General features: G+C 37.2%; 1 protein-coding gene across 1 annotated transcript in view; it reads left to right on the top strand.

Moving 5' to 3' along the window:
* Positions 1–25,354, top strand: part of CFAP47 (cilia and flagella associated protein 47) — a 281,902-nt gene that overhangs the window by 218,969 nt on the left and 37,579 nt on the right. The window contains 2 exon segments of the mRNA XM_079910450.1: positions 8,879–8,973; positions 21,282–21,423. Coding sequence (XP_079766576.1) covers positions 8,879–8,973; positions 21,282–21,423 — 237 coding nt within the window.

Below are 25,354 nucleotides of genomic sequence, written 5' to 3'. Positions count from 1 at the left end.
ACTTCCAAAACTATGTTGAATAAGAGTGGTGAGAGTGGGCAGCCTTGTCTTGTTCCTGATTTTAGTGGAAATGCTTTCAGTTTTTCACCATTGAGGACGATCTTGGCTGTGGGTTTGTCATATATGGCCTTTATTATGTTGAGGAAAGTTCCCTCTATGCCTACTTTCTGCAGGGTTTTTATCATAAATGGGTGTTGAATTTTGTCAAAAGCTTTCTCTGCATCTATTGAGATGATCATATGGTTTTTCTCCTTCAATTTGTTAATATGGTGTATCACGTTGATTGATTTGCGAATATTGAAGAATCCTTGCATTCCTGGAATAAATCCCACTTGATCATGGTGTATGATCCGTTTAATGTGCTGTTGGATTCTGTTTGCTAGTATTTTGTTGAGGATCTTTGCATCTATGTTCATCAGTGATATTGGCCTGTAGTTTTCTTTCTTTGTGACATCCTTGTCTGGTTTTGGTATCAGGGTGATGGTGGCCTCGTAGAATGAGTTTGGGAGTGTTCCTCCCTCTGCTATATTTTGGAAGAGTCTGAGAAGGATAGGTGATAGCTCTTCTCTAAATGTTTGATAGAATTTGCCTGTGAAGCCATCTGGTCCTGGGCTTTTGCTTGTTGGAAGATTTTTAATCACAGTTTCAATTTCAGTGCTTGTGATTGGTCTGTTCATATTTTCTATTTCTTCCTGATTCAGTCTTGGCTGGTTGTGCCTTTCTAAGAATTTGTCCATTTCTTCCAGGTTGTCCATTTTATTGGCATAGAGTTGCTTGTAGTAATCTCTCATGATCTTTTGTATTTCCGCAGTGTCAGTTGTTACTTCTCCTTTTTCATTTCTAATTCTATTGATTTGAGTCTTCTCCTTTTTTTTTCTTGATGAGTCTGGCTAATGGTTTATCAATTTTGTTTATCCTTTCAAAGAACCAGCTTTTAGTTTTATTGATCTTTGCTATCGTTTCCTTCATTTCTTTTTCATTTATTTCTGATCTGATTTTTATGATTTCTTTCCTCCTGCTAACTTTGGGGGTTTTTTGTTCTTCTTTCTCTAATTGCTTGAGGTGCAAGGTTAGGTTGTTTTTTCGAGATGTTTCCTGTTTCTTAAGGTAAGATTGTATTGCTATAAACTTCCCTCTTAGAACTGCTTTTGCTGCATCCCATAGATTTTGAGTCGTTGTGTCTCCATTGTCATTTGTTTCTAGGTATTTTTTATTTCCTCTTTGATTTCTTCAGTGATCACTTCGTTATTAAGTAGTGTATTGTTTAGCCTCCATGTGTTTGTATTTTTTACAGATCTTCTCCTGTAATTGATATCGAGTCTCATAGCATTGTGGTCGGAAAAGATACTTGATACAATTTCGATTTTCTTAAATTTACCAAGGCTTGATTTGTGACCCAAGATATGATCTATCCTGGAGAATGTTCCATGAGCACTTGAGAAAAATGTGTATTCTGTTGTTTTTGGATGGAATGTCCTATAAATATCAATTAACTCCATCTCGTTTAATGTATCATTTAAAGCTTGCGTTTCCTTATTTATTTTCATTTTGGATGATCTGTCCATTGGTGAAAGTGGGGTGTTAAAGTCCCCTACTATGAATGTGTTACTGTCGATTTCCCCTTTTATGGTTGTCAGTATTTGCCTTATGTATTGAGGTGCACCTATGTTGGGTGCATAAATATTTACAATTGTTATATCTTCCTCTTGGATCAATCCCTTGATCATTATGTAGTGTCCTTCTTTGTCTCTTCTAATAGTCTTTGTTTTAAAGTCTATTTTGTCTGATATGAGAATTGCTACTCCAGCTTTCTTTTGGTTTCCATTTGCATGAAATACTTTTTTCCATCCCCTTACTTTCAGTCTGTATGTGTCTCTAGGTCTGAAGTGGGTCTCTTGTAGACAGCAAATATATGGGTCTTGTTTTTGTATCCATTCAGCCAATCTGTGTCTTTTGGTGGGAGCATTTAGTCCAGTTACATTTAAGGTAATTATCGATATGTGTGTTTCCATTCCCATTTTCTTAATTGTTTTGGGTTTGTTATTGTAGGTCTTTTCCTTCTTTTGTGTTTCTTGCCTAGAGAAGTTCCTTTAGCAGTTGTTGTAGAGCTGGTTTGGTGGTGCTGAACTCTCTCAGCTTTTGCTTGTCTGTAAAGGTTTTGATTTCTCCATCAAATCTGAATGAGATCCTTGCTGGGTAGAGTAATCTTGGTTGCAGGTTTTTCTCCTTTATCACTTTAAATATGTCCTGCCACTCCCTTCTGGCTTGCAGAGTTTCTGCTGAAAGATCAGCTGTTAACCTTATGGGGATTCCCTTGTTTGTTGTTTTCCCTTGCTGCTTTTAATATGTTTTCTTTGTATTTAATTTTTGACAGTTTGATTAATATGTGTCTTGGCGTATTTCTCCTTGGATTTATCCTGTATGGGACTCTCTGTGCTTCCTGGACTTGATTAACTATTTCCTTTCCCATATTAGGGAAGTTTTCAACTATAATCTCTTCAAATATTTTCTCAGTCCCTTTCTTTTTCTCTTCTTCTTCTGGAACCCCTATAATTCGAGTGTTGGTGCGTTTAATGTTGTCCCAGATGTCTCTGAGACTGTCCTCAGTTCTTTTCATTCTTTTTTCTTTATTCTGCTCTGCAGTAGTTATTTCCACTATTTTATCTTCCAGGTCACTTATCCGTTCTTCTGCCTCACTTATTCTGCTATTGATCCCATCTAGAGTACTTTTAATTTCATTTATTGTGTTGTTCATTGTTGCTTGTTTCATCTTTAGTTCTTCTAGGGCCTTGTTAACTGATTCTTGCATTTTGTCCATTCTATTGTCCATTTTATCTCCAAGATTTCGGATCAACCTTAGTATCATTATTCTGAATTCTTTTTCAGGTAGACTGCCTATTTCCTCTTCATTTGTTAGGTCTGGTGGGTTTTTATCTTGCTCCTTCATCTGCTGTGTGTTTTTCTGTCTTTTCATTTTGCTTATCTTACTGTGTTTGGGGTCTCCTTTTTTGCAGGCTGAAGGTTCGTAGTTCCTGTTGTTTTTTTGTGTCTGTCCCCAGTGGCTAAGGTTGGTTCAGTGGGTTGTGTAGGCTTCCTGGTGGAGGGTACTAGTGCCTGTGTTCTGGTGGATGAGGCTGGATCTTGTCTTTCTGGTGGGCAGGTCCACGTCTGGTGGTGTGTTTTGTGGTGTCTGTAGACTTATTATGATTTTGGGCAGTCTCTCTGCTAATGGGTGGGGTTGTGTTCCTGTCTTGCTAGTTGTTTGGCATAGGATGTCCAGCACTGTAGCTTGCTGGTCATTGAGTGAAGCTGGGTGCTGGCGTTGAGATGGAGATCTCTGGGAGATTTTTGCTGTTTGATATTATGTGCAGCTGGGAGGCCTCTTGTGGACCAGTGTCCTGAAGTTGGCTCTCCCACCTCAGAGGCACAGCACTGACTCCTGGCTGCAGCACCAAGAGCCTTTCATCCACAGGGCTCCTTAATTTGGGATGATTAGTTGTCTATTCAGGTATTCCACAGATGCAGGGTATATCAAGTTGATTGTGGAGCTTTAATCCGCTGCTTCTGAGGCTGCTGGGAGAGATTTCCCTTTCTCTTCTTTGTTCTCACAGTTCCCAGGGGCTCAGCTTTGGATTTGGCCCCGCCTGTGCGTGTAGGTTGCCGGAGGGCGTCTGTTCTTTGCTCAGACAGGACGGGGTTAAAGGAGCCGCTGATTCGGAGGCTCTGGCTCACTCAGGCCGGGGGGGTAGGGAGGGTCGCGGAGTGTGGGGCAGGCCTGCGGCGGCAGAGGCCGGCGTGACGTTGCAGCCTGAGGCGCGCCGTGCGTTCTCCCGGGGGTGTTGTCCCTGGATCCCGGGACCCTGGCAGTGGCGGGCTGCACAGGCTCCCCGGAAGGGCGTGTGGCTAGTGACCTGTGTTCGCACACAGGCCTCCTGGTGGCGGCAGCAGCGGCCTTAGCGTCTCATGTCTGTCTCTGGGCTCCGCAGTTTTAGCCGCGGCTCGCGCCCGTCCCTGGAGCTCTCTCAAGCAGTGTTCTTAATCCCCTCTCCTCGTGCACCAGGAAACAAAGAGGGACGTAAAAGTCTCTTGCCTCTTCGGCAGGTCCAGACTTTTCCCCGGACTCCCTCCCGGCTAGCCGTGGTGCACTAACGCCCTGCAGGCTGTGTTCACGCCGCCGCCAACCTCAGTCCTCTCTCGGCGCTCCGACAAAAGCCGGAGCCTCAGCTCCCAGTCCCGCCCGCCCCGGCGGGCGAGCAGACAAGCCTCTCGGCTGGTGAGTGCCGGTCGGCCCGATCCTCTGCGCTGGAATCTGTCCGCTTTGCCCTCCGCACCCCTGTTGCTGTGCTCTCCTCCGCGGCTCCCAAGCTCCCCCACTCCGCCTCCCGCAGTCTCCGCCCGCGAAGGGGCTTCCTAGTGTGTGGACACTTTTCCTCCTTCACAGCTCTCTCACGCTGGTGCAGGACCCGTCCCTATACTTTTGTCTCCGTTTAGTTTTTTCTTTTGCCCTAACCAGGTACGTGGGGGGTTCCTTGCCTTTTGGGAGGTCTGAGGTCTTCTGCCAGCGTTCAGTAGGTGCTCCGAAGGAGTTGTTCCACGCGTAGATGTATTTCTGGTGTATCTGTGGGGAGGAAGGTGATCTCCGCGTCTTACTCTTCCGCCATCTTCCCGGAAGTCCCCCATATTTTTCTTATATCCTATAAACCATAATGGTTCTATTTCTAGAAATACATGTATATATATCAGAAGACTTTGATAATGCATGACGTATAACTGTGCTTATTAATTGATATAATATAGTAGGTTAAGTATATTATACATAAGTATATACTATAAATGAAAATAAAATTATTAATTGCTAGTTTTAATTGCTTAAGAATTTCAGGTGAATGTTTTGGAGAGTTCTCTCTCTGTGTTTACCTATATATTAGGTATCTTTATGTTAAATTAAGTTTGAAAAAAATGCACTTTTATAAAGTATTTCATTTGTTTACTCCAGGTGTTGGCAAACTAAAGTCTGTGGGCCAAATCTGGCCTGACACCTGTTTTTTTATAAAGAAGGTTTTATTAGAACGCAGTCACACTCATTTGTTTGTATATTGTTTCTGGATGCTTTCATGAATGGCAGGGTTGAATAGTTGTGACAGAAACCTTATGGCTTGCAAAGCCTAAAATATTTACTATATAAACCCTTACAGAAAAATGTTTGCCAACCGTTGGTTTAGTCATTTCTTCAGTACGTATTTGTTGAATACCAATTATAGGCCAGATACTAGACTTTGAATGTATAAAGATAATAAGACATCTTACTTGTTCTCTAAAAGTTAACAGTAAGTTTATCAGTTAGGGTCTTAGTAGTAAACAAATGACTCAAAGCATTTAACTGAAGATGATTTAGTGAAGGAATTATGTATGGACCTGGGAGCCAGGTTAAAAAAAACTGACAAGGGATGGAAGCTGCTTCTACCTCTAGGCCGGAAGGAGCAAGAGGAGGCAAGATATTATTGAAGCCCTGTGAGTGGTGAAACTCTGAAAGAGGGGCCATCTAATAAAAGCTATAACTGTAAAAAAAAAAAAAAAAAAAATGCTGTCCTTGCCAGAATTGCAGCCAAGGCAGGGAAGACATGAGGGCATAAATACCTCCTACTCTCTGATATCTTGCTGACATTTCCCTGTGGTTGAACCAAATCAGAGACAGAAGAGCAAGGGACCTAGATAAATCAGTCTGTAGAGGTCAGGACAGAGGAGAGCAGAGAAAGATGGCTATTGGATCTAAATGACAAATGGAGACCACCTATATAACAGTAGGAGAGAGAGACAAAGAATTGGGTTAGGGGCTTCCCTGGTGGCGCAGTGGTTGAGAGTCCGCCTGCCGATGCAGGGGACACAGGTTCGTGCCCTGGTCCGGGAAGATCCCACATGCTGCGGAGTGGCTGGGCCCGTGAGCCATGGCCGCTGAGCCTGCGCGTCTGGAGCCTGTGCTCCGCAACGGGAGAGGCCACAACAGTGAGAGGCCCGCGTACCGCAAAAAAAAAAAAAAAAAAAAAGAATTGGGTTATTACCACATAGCATGTGGATGCTACAAGACAGGTCAGTACCTGGTGCTAAGGAAGCATATGCTAAGGGAAACTAGCTGAGAATCACCAACAGGAAAGATTTCTTGGAGAAGTTGATGCCTAATCTGAATTTAGAAGAAATAAGGAGAGAAACAGAGAAGGTGATATGAAAGAATGCAAGTAAAGGCCTAGAAATGAGTCAGTGTGGCAAGTAGTTTGGACTATCTAGAGTATAGAGGGGCAAGTGAGACCCAGGTAACTAATAGTTTTTTCTGGACATTTATCCTAGAGGTTAGGCAGCACAATTAAAGGATTGATATCCAGGCAATGGTATGAGTAGGCTTGCACTTCACTAATTTTCCTTTTGGAGCAAAGTTGAAAATGGGCTGGGGGAAAAGGTGGGTACGGGAGGGGCAAAAACAGAGACAGGGGGATCAGTTAGGTATGGTGGCCATACAGGTGAGAAGTGATGAGAGCCTGAGCTCAGACATTGATACCAGGGACGGGAAGGAGGAGAGTACAGAGGTGCTGAGAAATTAGCAATGCCTCGATGTGGTTACCAAGCGGACATCAGTATTAAGGAGGAGGAGGAAGTCTTGGATCGCTCCCAGTTTTTGACTCTAAGACGTATGTGATGGGAGGGACTATTCATAGTTGATATAATGTGAGGGAAGGAATAGATCTAGGCAAGCATGCTGTGTTTGAGGGGACTGTGGAATAGCCCAGGAATCACAACAGTAGGCAGTTGGAAATCCATATGAGATTTATATTCTGTTTTGGAAAATCTGGATGTTGAAACTTTAGTTGCATTAACACTTTACTCTGACTGCCTCATATGCATTCATGCACCTTGTTAATGAATCACAGGCTCTTCCTGGTTATTCTGCAGAGCTACTCGGCAAGATGCATTTCTTTCCACAATTCTGCCTTAGCCCTAGCTCAAGCTTCCCTTCTAGGTCACTGGATCATCTTTTAAAATGCTTTCCTTGCCTCCAAGCCTTTATCCTCATACCTATACCAGAGAGTGATCTCCTTCAAGCAAAGATCTTATCCCATCTGCCCTCTGCTTGAAAAGCTTTGTTGGTTTCCTGTTACCAGTAGCAGTGGTTCTCAGCAGCAGGCTGCTGACACAGTCTAGGATGTATATAAGTTGATCTTAACAATTATTAACAATTTGCAATAAAGTTTATACTTAAAATGTCCTGAAAATGTATTTTATTATTATGAGTATGTTAAAACATAAATGTCCTTCTGTGACAAATTAGACTTGGTTTTTCACATTATCGTTTCAGGACAAGAATGACTTAAGGGGGAGGAAATACTGAGATCTGTTTAGCTATGATGCCACCTTTTCTTTCCAGTCACCTCTCCCATTGTAGGCTCCATCAGCTGTCTCTACTGCAACCAGATTGTGTTACACATTTCCTCTGGCACTGGGCTTCCCTCCTCCTAGGCTAGTTCCTCCTCTTCTGTCCCTGCTGCCTGAGATTCTACCCTCTTTTATAAATTAGCATCAACCTCCTGCATTCCTATGAATCATTAGCCCCATTCGTACCCCTGTCCAATCGGTTGAAATTATTTTTTTTGCCTTTGCTCCTTTAGGACATTAGGTGAGTTTTATTATAGCACTAACCAAATTGTACCTTGTATCAAAAAGAGCTTTGTACTTGTTTGTCTCCCTTACTACGCTGTGAGCTCCATGAGGTCAAGGACTATGGTTCCAATTTTTGTTTTCTGCTAGAGTTGTCTGACATAGTTCTCTGCACATTATAGGTGCTCAAGAAATATTTATTGATGCTGTCTTGGATTATTGCATTTCACAATCTATATGTTTATATATACTTCAAATATACTTAAGAATATCTATTTTTATTATATTTTATGTATTCGAGATATATAGCCATTCTAGGTGGATATTCTTTGCTGTATAATATATGTATTTTTTCCCACACCACAAACATGTTTGTGTTAATAAACACTTAATGGATCCTTTTTCTTCATTTGTTTAATGGTTTTTATATCATACATCAAGTTGAGAGAAATTGAGTAGGGTGAAGGAGAATGAAATGAGTTATTTAAGTTTATTTTGAGACAGGGTAATTGAAATTATTATCATTCCTTGGATTAATCAGAAAACTTTAGGGAGAAAAAAGGATTTTTAGAATTGTTTAGATGAGGGCAGAGGTTCTATTGTAGCTAACATTTGATCTTTCAGGAACTTATTTTAGAAGTTTATTTAAGTGGTTATAATTTTTGACCCTGAAGTTTGTGTTACTATTTGACAGTTGTTTCTGTATCTCCACCCAATGCCTTTGTATCTGGAGTGATACCATTTTGTTGAAAAGTTTTCTTGTACGAAATTGTGTTTATCTTCTTTGTGAACTCCGTAAGGCATCAGAGGAGGTCTGGATTCTCCCTGTTCCATCTTCACTGGAGAGGGAGTCTCAATTTTCTCAGACATAAGATTCAGTCAGTTATTTGATCTTGACCTTTATACCTTTTTATATTCATCTGAATATGACTGTGATATCATTCTTGAACTTTGGAGATTTTAAAAAATAGGTTTATCCTCTCTGTTTTGCTGATTGAATATATATTTGTTCCATTTTTGGGTACCAGTTTTGCTGATTAGCATCTTGGCATTAAGAGTGATTCCTTAACCTAGCAACCTTATGCAGCCCCGCACAGTTGTTTTAGCGACTGTTTTTTGATTGTTGTGAACATTTTGATGAGGTTTCTCAAAGTTTCATTTCCACATTTAACAATAGCATCATAGATATGTATCTGGCTTAAAAAAAAAAAGTGTCCTTTTTCTGCTCTTATAGGGGAATTCACAGACACTGCATTTCCTGACATATATTCCTTGGAGTTAGAGAGAGAGACATCTCTGGAGTGTGGCCTAGCATTTTCTCCCAAAGAAGTAAGTTAAGTTTTCTATTACTCACATTACTGGAGAGTTGTGGAGTTAAGATAATCCTAACTAAGAAGCTATTGAAGATCACCTAAGTTCTTTTTGTAGTGGGTCTTTTTCTACTTGTGAGCATGTCTGGGTATACCCTTTAATTCAGTAAAATGATCGTGGAGTTGTCTGGCTTCATGCTTGCAGTGTATCTCAAGAGGTGCAGAGGGCACACACAAGGAGCCTTCGTGGTCTTGTGGTCTCAGTTATGCTCTCTAGAAAATTCAAGATATGACATGTTGTGAAGGAGAGGAAAGTTGAGGCTAACCCCAAAATCACTTATATTTGAGCCAGCATGTGCTTTCTACTTATATTTGAGTGGGGTATGCTTGATGTTCTTAGAATCATCACCTGAAATCACCAAAGACATGCTGTGAAGATTTAAGAGGGGTTGCTATAACACTGGTTCTTGGGTAGTGTCCCTCGATGTTTGGTGATTTAAAAACACCAACAAAAACAACAAGCAAAGAAAATCAAAGAAAAAAACCTTTCCTAGAATGTGCCCAGGAGGAAGGGATACCACTGGCAAAATTTCAGGGGCAATCTCTGATATGCTTTTGCTTTGAAGGCAATAGAAGTAGAATAATTGGGTCAAACTCTGTGCACATATTTTAGGCTATTGATATGCGTTGTCAAATTGCTCTTCAAAAAGGTTATACCAGTAGTATTAGCCACTAGTAACAATGTAAAATGTTGCTTACTGTCGTCTTTCTTTGTACAACTAGGTTGCATCCATTATATATGTATGTGTATGTAATATTCTGCCAGCCTCAGAGGTGAAAGGTGAATTTTAAATTGCACTTAAAATTCTTTGATTCTTCTTGCATAACAAGCCACCATACAACAGTAATGATTTATTTGCTAACAATTTGGCCTGGTTGGTACTATTAAAATTCTTTTAATTCTCTGGTAGGATAACTGTATTCTTTTCCTTTTAAAATACCATTGGCCATTTTTCTTTTAAATTTTATTTATTTATTTATTTTTGGCTATGTTGGGTCTTCATTTCTGCGCGTGGGCTTTCTCTAGTTGTGGTGAGTGGGGGCCACTCTTCATCGTGGTGTGCGGGCCTCTCACTGTCGCAGCCTCTCTTGCTGCGGAGCACAAGCTCCAGACACGCAGGCTCAGTAGTTGTGGCTCACGGGTCCAGTTGCTCTGCGACATGTGGGATCCTCCCAGACCAGGGCTCGAACCCGTGTCCCCTGCATTGGCAGGCAGATTCTCAACCACTGCACCACCAGGGAAGCCCCTTGGCCATTTTTCTTGATGAACTTTAGAATCTTTTTCTTGAGTTTATAGCTAAAACTTCTATGGTAATTTTGGTTTGTGTTGCATTAAATTAATAAAAAATTTAGAGAGAAGTGGTTTCTGTATAAAATTGAGCTTCATATTCAGAAAAAAGATATGCCGTTTATGTTATTAAAGCATTTTATACTGCTCAGCAAAAGTTTGAAATATTTTGAAATAATTTTTCTATGCTGTTTTGTGCAGTGTAAATGATTGGGTTTTATTATTTTTATGCTCTCATCAATATTTTGAAAATAAATTATGTTAATGAGGTGTAAAACTGTTTATCTTACTTTAAGCATCAGTTACTTTTAATTATCCTTCAATTTATTTTAGATTTTTTTTAGGAATACTGTAATAGATTGCAGGGCTTCCCTGGTGGTGCAGTGGTTGAGAGTCTGCCTGCCGATGCAGGGGACACGGGTTCGTGCCCCCGTCCGGGAAGATCCTACATGCTGCAGAGCGGCTAGGCCCGTGAGCCATGGCCGCTGAGCCTGCGCGTCTGGAGCCTGTGCTCCGCAAAGGGAGAGACCACAACAGTGAGAGGCCCGCGTACCGCAAAAAAACAAAAACAAAACAAAACAATAGATTGCAAATATTATTGTCTCTTCTATTTTAATAATGATAATTTTTACCACTTTTTTCTTATCATACTACCTTGTTTAGAATTTCTAGAACAAGATCAGTTATTTTTCTTGGCTTATCTTATTCCTAATTTCCTATGAAGCAATATGCTTTAAGGCCATGTTGGGAAATATCTTTCACATACTAATTTAACACACGTTTTAACCCAGGATAGATGTCGTTTCTTAATCTAGTCAGATATCTGTATGTCATCAATCATATTATTATTCAAAGGAAGAAAACAGTATGATATATAGTTCAACATTATATTTGTAGCATTAATATATTTTTTGGCACATATCAGACAATAAGTATTCGACGAGTGACTTAAAGTGCAGTGAATAAACTGGCATGTTCATTTCTGAGGACTTGTTCTGTTGTTTCTTTTGGATATTTAGAATTGGAATTGGTGAGGAAAGGTTATGTGCTTTTTAATTATTGGTACATATATCCACATTATCACCACGAAACTTGTATCAGTTTATATTTCCATCAATCATCATCATTCAACAAATGTTTATTGGGCACCTACTAGGTATCCTGCATTATTCTTTTTTTTTTTTCTTTTTTTTGTTTTTTGCGGTACACGGGCCTCTCACTGCTGTGGCCTCTCCCTTTGCGGAGCACAGGCTCCAGATGCACAGGCCCAGTGGCCACGGCTAATGGGCCCAGCCGCTTCGCAGCATGTGGGATCTTCCCAGACTGGGGCACGAACCCATGTCCCCTGCATCGGCAGGCGGACTCTCAACCACTGCGCCACGAGGGGAGCCCCCTCCTGCATTATTCTTGACTTTAGGATTATAGTAGAAAGCTTACATCCTAATGTGGCACCAAGCTGTATTTTCTTCACATTGTCTTCACACTGGGTATTATCATCTGCTAATATAAAAGACACATGTGACAAAAGTCCCATGTATCTCTTTTTCATTTGTCACTTGTGCTTTTTGGTATCATATCTAGGAAGCTATTACCTAACTCAAGTCATGAGATTTCTATATTTGTTTCTAAGAGTTTTGTTTAGAGTATTAGCTTTTACATTTAGGTCTGTAATCCATTTTGAATTATTTTTTGTGTATGTGTGATATGAGTCCAGTTTCATTCTTTTGCATGTGATGTCCATTTGTCCCAGGACCATTTATTGAAAATATTATTTTACCACATTAAATTGCCTTCACACTCCTGTCTAAAATCAATTAAACATAAATATAAAAGTTTATTGCTGGACATTCAGTTATGTTCCATTGATCTATATGTCTGTCCTTATTCCAATAACACAAGGTCTTGATTATAATAACTTCGTAGTTTTTATAATTGGAAAATGTGAGTCCACCAATTTTGTTCTCCAGTAGTATTTTTGACTACTTTGTGTCCCATGCATTTCCATATGAATTTTAGGCTGACCTTGTCAATTACTGCAAAAAGTCTGGGTGGGATTTTGATAAGGATTATGAAGAATCTTTAGATCAATTTGGGGAGTAGTGCCATGTTAACAATATTATGTCTTCTAATCCATGAACATAGGATGTTTTTCCATTTATTTAAATCTTTCTTAATTTTTTCAACAATGTTTTGTAGTTGTCAATGTACAAATTTCCTCTTTCCTTATTAAATTTATTTCTAAACAATTTTTTTTGATGCTCTTGTAAATGGAATTGTTCTCTTAATTTTATTTTCAGATTATTCATTTCAAGTGTGTAGAAAAACAGTTGATTTTAAACATTGATCTAGTTTTTCTGCAACCACGTTTAACTTATACATTAGTTCTTATGGTTTGTTAGTAGATTCCTTAGAATTTCCTATGTACAAGAACATGCCATCTGCAAATAGAGCATTTTATTTCTTCCTTTCCAATTTGGTTGCCTTTTACTTGTTTCACTGCCTGATTTCTAGAATCTTCAGTACAATGTTGAATAGAAGTAGCAAGAGCAAAGATCTTTGTCTTGTTCCTCATCTTAGGAGGAAAGCATATGTCTTTCGCTTTTAAATATGATGTTAGCAGTGTTATTTTAAAAAATGTTTTGTTGATTCCCTTTATCAGGTTGAGAAAGTTCCCTTCTATTCCTAGTTTGAGTATTTTGATCATGAAAGAAGGTTGCATTTTGTCAAAAATTTTTTTGCATGCAGTTTGATGATCACATGATTTTGCCCATTATTCTATTAATGTGGTACATTATATTGATTGATTTTTGTATGTTAAATCAACCTTACATTCCTGGGATAAGTCTCCCTTGATCATGGAGTATAATCCTTTTTATACGTTTCTAGATTTAGTTTCCTAGTGTTTTCTTGAGGAGTTTTGCATCCCTGTTCATAAGGAATATCGGTCTATAGTTTTCTTCAACTGTCTTTGTCTGGTTTTAGTATCAGGGTAATACTGACTTCTTAGAGTGAGTTGAGAAGTGTTTTCTCCTCTTCTGTTTTTGAAAGAATTGTGTTAATTCTTCTTTAAATTAGTGATCTATTTCATCATTGAAGTCATCTGATCTCAGGCTTTGCTTTGTCATATGTTTTCTAAATTACTAATTCAATCTACTAGATCTATTCAAATTTTATATTTAAAATTATAATAACAATCCTTTAGTTGATAATTATATAGTACTTAGAGTTTGTAAAGTGCCCTAATATCCAATGTCACTTAATTTCCATATGAATCCAATAAGACAGGCATTGAGACCTTAGATTTTTCTCCTTTTTCCAATTGTAGAAGCCAGTGCACAGTGAGGCCAGGGGACTCGTCAAGGCTAGCTGCTGGTGATCTGCAGAGCTTAGACCATAAATGTTATGTCCTCAGCCTCCTGGCTTGTCATGATGCCATCTTAGGAATCCAAACATGATGAAGAATAGTATATATTTCTTTAGCCTATAGACACAAAATTTTCATATCCTTTCTTTGAGGCTTATTACTTTCCTTCTAGTCATTAGCATTCAGAATCTTCAGTTTCATAAGGTTGCCATCATCAAAATGTCAATGACCATTTTTATATAGTCCCTTTTTTTCTGTTCCACTTTGCATATCCATAGGGGGGAAATTTGCAGTCACAGTTTGTTTCTTCTGGGATTAAGTTTGGTTGGGGGATAATTACCATATGCTTAAGCCTTTAATTACATATACAAGGGTATTTGTAGAAACTAATAAAATATAACCCATAATAAAATGGAAAGAAAGAAAAGAAATTGACAGAAATTGTCAGGATTTTGTAGAATATTGGGAAATACTATATTGAATTAAAAAGATACACATCTGAACAAGACAACTCAAAAAACCAAGTCTATATCATTGAAAGTGGCATGATTTTATTACTTGATACAGTATATCTGTCATCCCAGTCCTTAAACATGAATAGCATTTCTGTGTCAGGTCAAATCATGGGTAGCCTTTTCTGTTTTCAAGTTTTGCATATATTTCTCATAGTAAAAATTTATAGCATCTGCAACAAAAGGAGAGTTCTTCTTCTTTCTCATTTCTCAACTCTTTCTTTGTCAGTATTGCCTCTTAGATTTTATATAGATTGCACATGAGTTTCTTCTGTCTAATGTCCTGCTTTGGATGGAGCCCAATGAATGTTGGTTTAATTTCCTATTACTCATTCTGATATGACCTGATGTTCCTTTAGTATTTATATTTTCTCTCTTGGGAACTTTCTGTTTTGCTAGAATTAGTACTCTGACTTCCCTTGAGTAAACTAAGGCCAATAGTTCTTCCCTACTCCCCCAACCCCCAGCTTCATCTATATTTTAATAGTTTTCTCTATACTTCTTCCAGGTGAGTTTCCATGTTTCTTTCTTTCTTTCTTTTTTAATGAGACCTATAATTATGAGACTAGTATTTTCTTTCTTTTTCCTAATAATTTTATTTATTTATTTATTTATTTATTTAGGCAGGCAGTACCAGGTGTTGTGGCCCTCAGGATCTTCGTTGCGGCATGCAACCTTCTTAGTTGCGGCATGCAACCTTCTTAGTTGCGGCATGCGGACTCTTAGTTGCGCCATTCAGGCTTCTTAATTGTGGCATGCATGCGGGATCTAGTTCCCTGACTAGGGATCGAACCCAGGCCCCCTGTATTGGGAGTGCGGAGTCTTACCCACTGGACTGACATGGAAGTCCCTCCATGTTTCTTTTTTTTATTGAGATATAATTGACATATAACATGCATTAGTTTTAGGTGTATAGCATAATGATTAGATATATATATATATAGTGAAATGATTACCACAGTAAGTTTAGTTAACATTCATCACCACATATAGTTACAGTATTTTTCCTTGTGATGAGAACATTTAAGATGTGCTTTCTTAGCAGCTTTCAAGTATACAATACAGTATCATTAACTAGAGTCACCCTGCTGTATATTACATCACCAGGGCTTATTTATCTTGTAACTGGAAGTTTGTACCTTTTGACCACCTTCTCCCCACTTCATGGGTAAAGGTGATCAAATTTTCTATTTCTTCCTGAGAAATTTAGGCTACGTTATCTAATTTAGTGGCATACAGTTATTCATGGTGTTCTCTTACTATTTTTATTTCAGTAAGGTAGGTAGTAAAGTTGCCTATTTCATTTCTGATTTTATTAAATTATCTCACCTTTCATCCTAGACTATCTAAAGGTTTGTCCATTTTGTTGGTATTTTTAAGATTCAGCTTTTGGTTGATTTTCTATACTGTTTTTGATTTTGTTCATTTTCACTTTATCTTTTATTATTTACTTCCTTCTGCTTTCTTTGAGTTTAGTTTACTTTTCTTTTTTCTTGTTTTTTAAGGTAGAAGGTATTGATTTGAGATTTTTCTTAATTTTTTTTTTTTTTTTTGCGGTGCACGGGCCTGTCACTGTTGTGGCCTCTCCCGTTGCGGAGCACAGGCTCCGGACGTGCAGGATCAGCGGCCATGGCCCACGGGCCCAGCCGCTCCGCAGCATGTGGGATCCTCCCGGACCGGGACACGAACGTGTGTCCCCTGCATCGGCAGGCAGACTCTCAACCACTGTGCCACCAGGGAAGCCCTCTTAATTTTTTGTATAGGTTTTACAGCTATAGATTTCCCTCTAAGCAGTGCTTTACCCATATCCCAAAAGTTTTGGTATTTTGTGTTTTCCATTCATCAAAGTTTGCAATTTCTCATGTAATTTCTTCTTTGACCTATTGGTTATTTAGGATGTTACTTAATTTCCACATATTTGTGAATTTACCATATTTCCTTCTGTTATTTATTTTTAATATAATTACATTGTAATTAGAGAATATTCTTTGTATTATTTAAATACGTTTAAATTTATTGAAGCTTGTTTTATGACACTCTATGTAGGTTATTTAGCTGTGTTGAGGTAAATCCAAAAGAAATAACTAGGAGAGTCGAAAATGATTGCATCTGGATTTCTGTGTGTGTGTGTGTGTGTGTGTGTGTGTGTGTGTGTGTGTGTGTGTGAGAGTATACATCGGTGGAGGGAAGGGAATGCTGATTTTCAAAATAAGCTTTGTAGGATTATTTTTATTTCCTCAAGTATGTACTCTTATAATTTTGATAAAAACAAAACCTCAAAATTAAAAGAAAATAATCCTTTTGTGACAGATTATTTTGAAGCATTGAAGTCTATCATTCTCTTATCCAGTGCCTACATCTGCATCTTTCATGTGTACAGAGGTATGCAGACAGACACACACACATACACACATTCTTCAATAGGAAAATAAATGAGTTTCAGCAGTAATTTAATCTATAGGTTTTTAATTTTGCTGAGATCAAGTTATATCTTGTCTTAATAAGTCGATATTGTGATTTTATGTTTTCATACAGTGGAACTGTGTTTTTAATTTCATCCTTTATCCACAAAAGCATTTAGCTTAAGGGTCACTAAAAATTAGAAAAAATACGTAATCCAATTTAAATGTTACATGACTTTTGGGGAGGATGCATATGCAATTTGATAATTTTTCAGTCCAGTTTACTATTTAACACTTTCAACAGTTAAAAGCTTAGAAATCTATTTCTTAATGTTTGGACTGTGGCTCTTCTAGTGTTCTAAAATTGATTATAAAATTAAAATAAATTATATATATTTATAGTTTTCTGGAGTGCTGCACATTGCTTAAGATTTTGAATTGTTCAACATTTACTAGGTAGTTTAAAGGGAGATTTACCTAGTGTATAGAAGTGTAATTCAATCCGACAATAAGAAGAACATAAAGAACCCTGCAGAGACAGCACACCCTGTGAGATTTTGCTCACTAAATTTGTGCCAGTGAGGCATTTCAGGTGTCCTCCACTATATTTATAGCTACTTGTAAGTTATCTATCTTTGTGTGTGTGTAGATGTAAATTGTCAGTGGGTGCTCTCTTGTTTGACCTATGCAGCAGGAAAATGTGAAATCAGCAATAAAGGACTTGATTTATTTCTAGTTGTAACCCTTCCTTTCCTACGTTGCACCAGGTTTGGGTACAATCAAAACTGCTTGTGGACAATTACAATTGTATTTGGCATCCTTGACTAGACTTGTTTGTTTACACTAAGTCACTCAACCCTCTCCTTTCCTTGTGGGCCACTCACATGTCTTCTGTGTCAGTGTATAGCATTACTTGAGTTTAAAATGAGTTCATATTATATATAAAAAAAGGAAAGAATACAATAGTAACCTAAAAAATAATATAAATACTATTAAAATATGTGTGAAAGTATTGATTTCTATTAATATAACAAGTAAAAAATGAAAAAAACAAACCAGAAGAGGAAAAATAGAAATGAGACAAAATATAACTGGTTGTTGATGACTAACAATGAGAAATTCCAGGAGAAATAAGATCAAACAAAGTTTTGTTTTGTTTTGAGAAAGATATAAAAGTGTAGTATTTGGACATGAACTATATCTTTTTTCAATTTACTCCTTGACACCTGTGTGCTGGTATCACTGCAGAAATAGATTATCATGGGAATGAGTTGCTTGCTCTGATTTGTCAAGACAAATGAAACATCCATGAAAATAAAACATGTTACAGTATTTTTATGCTTCTATAATTCTGTTATGGGAACAGATTATTTGCAAAAGATTCTATGACGGGAGATGGAATTGGCAGTGACATGGCCATTGTCTTAGTCTGTTCAGGCTGCTATAACAATATACCACAGGCTGGGTGGTTTATAAGTAACAGAAATTTATTTCTCACAGTTCTGGATCCTGGATGTCTAGGATCATGGCACCAGAATTGGTGGGGTTAGGGCCGCTTCTGAGTCGCGGACTTCTTGATGTGTCCTCACAGGATGGAAGGGGCCAGGAATCTCTCTGGAGTCTCTTTTACAAGGCACTAATTATAGTTATAAGACTCTAATCCCAGTCATGAGGACTCCATCCTCATGGCTTAAGCACTTCCCAAAGCCCCACCTCCTAATTGTATCATCTTTGGGGGTTAGGATTTCAACATATGAATTTTGGGGGGATATTTTCAGACCATAGCAGCCAGCTAATACTGAAACAAAAAGCCCAAGAGTTTGCCTAGTAGGGTAATATGCATGGCAAGCTGTAACTATATGCTTTTTATTATTTAGCTCTTCATTTTATTTAACACATATTTTTTATTTCTGTAGAATCTTGAGATCATCACATGGTAGATATCTGGGGAATTCCTGGAAACCTCTGATTGATTTGTCCTTCATTTATTTTTTAAAAAAATAATTTATTGAGTGTCAATTTCTATAACATAAAATTAACCATTTGGAAGTAAACAATTTAGTGCCTTCACAATATGGTATAACCACCCCATCTATCTCATTTCAAAACATTTCCGTCACTCCAAAGTAAAACCCTTTACCCATTAAGCAGTTTCTCCCCAGCCCTCTTCCCACCAGCCACTGGCAGCCACCAATCTGCATTCAGTCTCTATGGATTTATCTATTCTGGATATTTCATAGAAAATCACCTCTCCTAAATTTTTCTTGTCCTTATTTGTAGTCACCTTCTCCCCCACCTTCAGTTCAGGGCAAACACTGATCTCATTTTTTTTGTATAATTTTGCCTTTTCACTTGTATATGATATGAATGAAATCATAAAATAGGTTGCCTTATCAATCTGGCTTCTGTCACTTAGAATACTACATTTGAAATTCATCCGTATTATTCTGTGTAACAGTAGTTCATTCCATTTTATTGTAGAAAGCTGTTGGATGCATTTACCAAAGTTTGTTATCCGTTCACTATTGGGAGGGAATTTGGCTTGTTTTCAGGTTTTCACGATTATGAATAAGGCCACTAAAAACATTTGCATGCAGGTTTGTGTATGAATAAGTTTTCACTGCTCTTTGGTAAACACCTAGGGTTGGGAGTTCTGGGCCTTATGTTAAGTATGTATTTAATTTTCTAAGAAACGAGAAAACTTTTCCAAAATGACTATAAAATTTTGCATTCCTATCAGCAATTCATAAATGTATCAGGTGCTTACATCTTTATCAGCACTTGGTAATATCATTTTTATGTAAGCATTTTGATAGGTATGAAGTGTTATCTTCTGTGATTTCAAATTGCACTTCCCTAATATCTGATGATGTTAAACACCTAATTATGTGGTAATATGTCATATGTACATTTTCTTTTCTGAATTGTCTTTTCAATACATAGTTTTTCATTGGGTACTTTGTTTTTTATTAATCTTTGTATGTTCTTTATATATTTTGGATGTAAGATGGATTTTTTTGTGAGAAATATGTTTTTGGCTTGTAATTTTATTTTTTAACATTATCATTAACAGAACAGATATTTAAAGTTTGAGAGAGGCTTCCCTGGTGGTGCAGTGGTTAAGAATCCACCTGCCAATGCAGGGACACGGGTTTGAGCCCTGGTCCGGGAAGATCCCATGTGCCAGTGGATAAACTAATCCCGTGTGCCACAACTACTGAGCCTGCGCTTTAGAGCCTGCAACCCGCAACTACTGAGCCCACACGCTGCAGGTTCTGAAGCCCATGCACTTAGACCCCGTCCTCCACAAGAGAAGCCACTGCAATGAGAAGTCCGTGCACCGCCGCGAAGAGTAGCCCCCGCTTGCCACAACTAGAGAAAGCCCGTGCAAAGCAGCGAAGACCTAACACTGCCAAAAATAAATAAATAAGTAAATAAATTTAAAATTTGATAAAGTACAATTTATTTTTTTTATAGATGATTATTTTTGTATTGCACTTAAGAAAGATTTTTCTCCTACATTTTCTTCTACAAGGTTTATAGTTTTAGGTTTTATATTTAGGTCTTTGGTCCATTTTGAATTAATAGCAATTATTTTTAATATTTTTATTTTTTATTTTTAAGAATTATTTTTGGACTAATGAAAAATAAGCCAAGTCTTATTTTGAAAAAAAAAATGTTCTTTCAATGTCATATGATAATTTTCTTTTTGAAACTGTCTTTTTTTTTAAACTGCTGTTTTGCTAAATCCATAGTATCTCGTCAGATCTCCAGGACTTACTCATCTTGCATAACTGAAGCTTTGCACCCTTTGACCAACATCTCCCCATATCTCCCTTCCCCCCAGTCCCTGGCAACCACCGTTCTACTCTCTGCTTCTATGAGTTTGACTGTTTTAGATTCTACATGTAAGTTAGACCATACATTATTTGTGTTTCTGTGTCTGGTTTATTTCATTTAGTATAATGTCCCACAGGTCCATCCACGTTGTTGCAAATGGCAGGATTTCCTTCTATTTTTAAAACTGAAAAATATTTCGTTGTATGTGTATACCACATTTATTTTTTTATCCATTCATGAATATGTAGGTTGTTTCCATATCTTGACTATTGTGAATAATGCTGCAGTGAACATAGGAGTGCAGGTATCTCTTTGAGATCCTGATTTCAGTTCCTTTAAGTGAACATCCAGAAGTGAGATTGCTGGGTCATATGTTACTTCTGGTAACAATATTGTACTTTATACTTGAAATTTGCTAACTCTGTCTCTCTCACACACACAACAAGGTAACTATGTGAGGTGATGGATATGTTAATTAGCTTGATTGTGTTATTTCATTATGTATATGTAAATCAAATCATCAAGTTGTAAACTTTAAATATGTACAATAAAAAATAGTATTGGTTGAAATAGGTGAAGGGAATAAAGAGATACAAACCTCCAGTTATAAAATAAATAAGCCACAGGGGTGTAATATACAGCATAAGGAGAAAATGGTCAATAACGTTGTAATAGCTTTGTATGGGGACAGTTGATTACTAGACTTATCATGGTGATCATCTCATAATATATGCAAATGTCAAATCACTGTGTAGCACAACTGAAACTAACATAACGTATGCCAACTGTATTTGAATTTTTAAAAATCACAATTTTTACAGCAAAAATAGTCACATTTATAATGTATTTTTTGTCTGTCAGGTGGCAACTTACAACTTTAGCATTCAAGTTCGAATTAATTTCTTCGCAGCTTCAGAACTTTACACTCAGTGTTGTTTGTCAGACTCTCCTATGATTCCAAAAACAGCACCACTTATTCGACCATGTTACGTTCAAGCTACTGGTATGTAATATGAAATTGATGTGCATAAACCAAATATTTATGCTTAAGGAGCTAGAAGTTTAAAAAATTAAAGTTAACTTAAAAATTAAGTTTAAAAAATTAGAGCATGATACTTATTTTTTAAAAATAGAAATGTTAGTAAATTTACGATACGATTCTTGTGTGTTTGTGAGTCTGTGAGATTGAATTTTAATAAATAGCCTGGATATAATCTCACATGATTTACCTTTGCTTAAAAAAATAGGATAGGGTTTCCCTGGTGGCGCAGTGGTTGGAAGTCTGCCTGCCGATGCAGGGGACACGGGTTCCTGCCCCAGTCTGGGAGGATCCCACGTGCCGTGGAGCGGCTGGGTCTGTGAGCCATGGCTGCTGAGCCTGCGTGTCCAGAGCCTGTGCTGCGCAGTGGGAGAGGCCACAACAGTGAGAGGCCCGCGTGCCGCAAAAAAAAAAAAAAAAATAGGATATAGGGACTTGCCTGGTGGTCCAGTGGTTTAAGACTCTGTGCTCCCAATACAGGGGGCCCAGGTTTGATCCCTGGTCAGGGAACTAGATCCCGCATGCCTCAGCTAAGACCCCGTGCAGCCAAATAAATAAATATTTTTTGAAAAACAAGATATAATAAAAAACAAAGGTCAGGTTAGTACTTTGTTTATTGTGTGGGCAATTTAAATGATTAAATCAAAATAGAAATTATTAAAATAAAATACATTGGTTATAAAATGATGAAAATTTTATTTAAGGAAATGTTTTTCACCCCAAAGGGATGGGTTACTAAAGAACTAAGTACAAGTAAAGAAGGATAAGTATATTAAAATTTTGAATTATTTATTGAATATTTATTCATTTTCTCCAAGAGTTCAAGTATAAAACTGATGCCCTCTGTAAACCATACTTTTGACTGGCTTTGACTTTGCATAGTATTATATGTGCTTAAGTATTTTTCTTGAAAAGTTAAGTCTAGTTTATATTATACTATGTTTTTATGGTTCTGACATTAATTGTCTTTAATAATAAAATAGTGATCAGTTAATAATTGTACTTGGCACCTAGTAAGAGAAGCCTCATTAAAGTAGCATATATAGTATAGAGATTTATTTCACTCCCATTTAAAATACAGAATTAGAATTTTCACTACTGGTGGAGAGGCTCCATGAAGTTAAAAATTTCTCCCTTGTTTTAAGATATCTTTTTAGGGAAAGAAAATAATTATTGTGTAATTTTTCTGAATTAGGTAAGTTATTTTAATGAAAAAGAAAATAAAATTCACAGATTTTTAAAAAATTAATGTATCATCATTAAGGAAAATTGGAAAGTGTAGAAACACAGAAAACATCATCTGGAATGTGAATATTTAGAGCATACTCTTACTAATATTTTGGTGTCTTACTCTTATTCTCTATTTTGCTTTTATTAGCTTATTTATAACATACTTGGGATCTTACTGCCTATGTTAAGTTGAAATCTGATTACTCAATAGAAACTTTTACTTGGATGCTGTAGACTCTTATTAATTATATAAATTAACACTGACAACTATTGTAGAGTATTTCATCCAGTAAGACACTCTTATAGATTACTTAAACATAATCACAAGCATAGGTTGTTTCCTTCTTTTATTTTCTTGTTAATGTAAATACTGTAGTAGTGAACATTTTTGTGTATAATACTTTTTCCCTATTTAGATTTTTTTGAAGGTGAGAGTCTCTGAATTGCCTGCATTTCTTCTAAAGTATGTATCAGTACATATTTGCAAAAGGGCTTTTGTAAAGAGGTGTGTCAGTGTCATTTCACCCCTCCTCCAGTGTCACCTCTAACCAGCATTGAATGAAAGAAATTGGATCTCTTTCTTTGTGATTAAAAGTTCTTCACTTCAATTTTCATTTTTTTGATTGCTCATGAGAATTAACATTTTGTATCTTTGCTGTTAATTATATATATGTTATATAAATTATCTGTTCATGAACCTTGCCTTTATCACTGAGGTTTTGTATTTATCCAATAGATGTCAGTGACCTCTTTATTGATAATATTTTTTTTTCATGTTTACTGTCAATGTTTTTTAAGATTTGTTGTTTGCCTTTAGTTTTATTCATTTTTCAGTAGATCTTTTAAATAATTTTATGGTTAAATCTATCATTTCCTCTGTGATTTCCAACATTGCTTTAAAGATTAGATCGTCTTCCCCATCTACAGGATTGGTAAATATGTAATTCTGGTGTTTTCCCCTATTTTTTTTTTTTTTTTTTTTTTTTTTTTTTTTTTTTTTGTGCGGTACGCGGGCCTCTCACAGGCTCCGGACGAGCAGGCTCAGCGGCCATGGCTCACGGGCCCAGCCGCTCCACGGCATTTGGGATCTTCCCAGACCGGGGCACGAACCCATGTCCCCTGCATCGGCAGGTGGACCCTCAACCACTGAGCCACCAGGGAAGCCCTCCCCTATTTTTAATGGTTTAAAATTTATTCAGTAATTTTTATACTTACTTAATTTATAAAAATATTATTGTATTTACACCGACAGTTGAAACGTCAAAGCAGACTTAATTATATCATATAACTTATCAACACCAAAGTTTGCTAATGACTCAAATGATACAAGTAAAATGAGACAAAGATGTAATATTTCTTCCTGTAGAACTTGGCATCTTCCAACTTGTCCTTTGATCCCACTGTAGGATGCCTTTGGTTTTGAATTAACAGATGACTTTTGAATGATATTTGTAGAAACCTTGTTCTCAAAGGATGCCGTTTTTGTTTGGAGCTCTGCATTGTTTTTTAATCTTCATAGTTATACAGATAATGCCTATGTGATAAATACCCATTCTCCTACGAGCAATGCCCCATAAATCCCAGATATTTTTAATTGGCTATTTGGACAGATAATGCATGTCAAGTTTCTTCTTTGAATAAGGCCACTGGTCAATACCATTTTTATGTTTACAAGGAGGTATGATCAAATCCGTTACTCTCTCAGCCATCACCTCGGTAGGATGATGATACCTAAGTAAGAGCTCACAAGCCTGCTGTGATCTCTTTACTCCCAAATTACATGCGTTCATTTTTGAATTAAAATGTGCTAATCCAGAATTGCAATCCATTATCTGTCTCCTCCTTGAGGCTTATCCTGCACCCTAGAGGCAGTGATTTTCCTCGTTAATTATCTAATGAAAACACTTATTTGATGATAGGCAACTTGACTCACTGGAAACTCTAACTTCTCTTATCCATTTTCCTAATATACCTTTAATTTCAATTAAACTTTTTATCAGATTTAATTATTATGATGATGGATTGTACATTGTTTAGCCAAGTAATGCATCATGCATAGTTATTTTATTTCCTTTATTTCAACTTTTTTTTTTTATTCTGGAGTTAATAATTGCTTAATTGTCCTTAGGTATTTTACTAAATCCTTCCATGCTATAAAGCTCTATAATATGCTTGTCAGGACAGTATTCCACATAGTCTAGTCTGTCAGATAATATGTCTTCTTGTTCTCTTCAAGCAGCCCTCCTGGAGCACATCAACTTCCTGTTCCAACATGGACTAGATGCTTTCTTCCCCTGTGGCAGAGTTGGAGACTTCCCTTCATTCTACTTGTAGGGATTCCTTTTGACTCTTCTTTACCTTGAATATCCCGTTTCTTCAAATTCCCACCTTCCTATTTCTTGGTTTACTTCATTGTACTGATAGATTACATCTTCCAGGAGCTTCCAAAGAAAGGGTGCAAGGGAGTTACCTTTTTAGAAAATCCATGTCTGAAAGTATCTTTGTTTTTCCTCCCACACTTGAATGATAGTTGAGTGTGGAATTCTAGATTCAAAATAATTTTCCCTCAAAAATTTGAAGGTGCTATCGTTATCTTCTAACTCCCATTGTTGCATTTAGAAGTCTAATGCCATTCTTCTTTCCCATCCATCATATATTACCCTCT

Source organism: Stenella coeruleoalba (genome assembly GCF_951394435.1).
Source record: "Stenella coeruleoalba genome assembly, chromosome: X".
Lineage (NCBI taxonomy): Eukaryota > Metazoa > Chordata > Mammalia > Artiodactyla > Delphinidae > Stenella > Stenella coeruleoalba.
The sequence above is the reverse complement of the archived record's forward strand: the minus strand, read 5'-3'. Positions and strand labels throughout refer to the sequence as shown.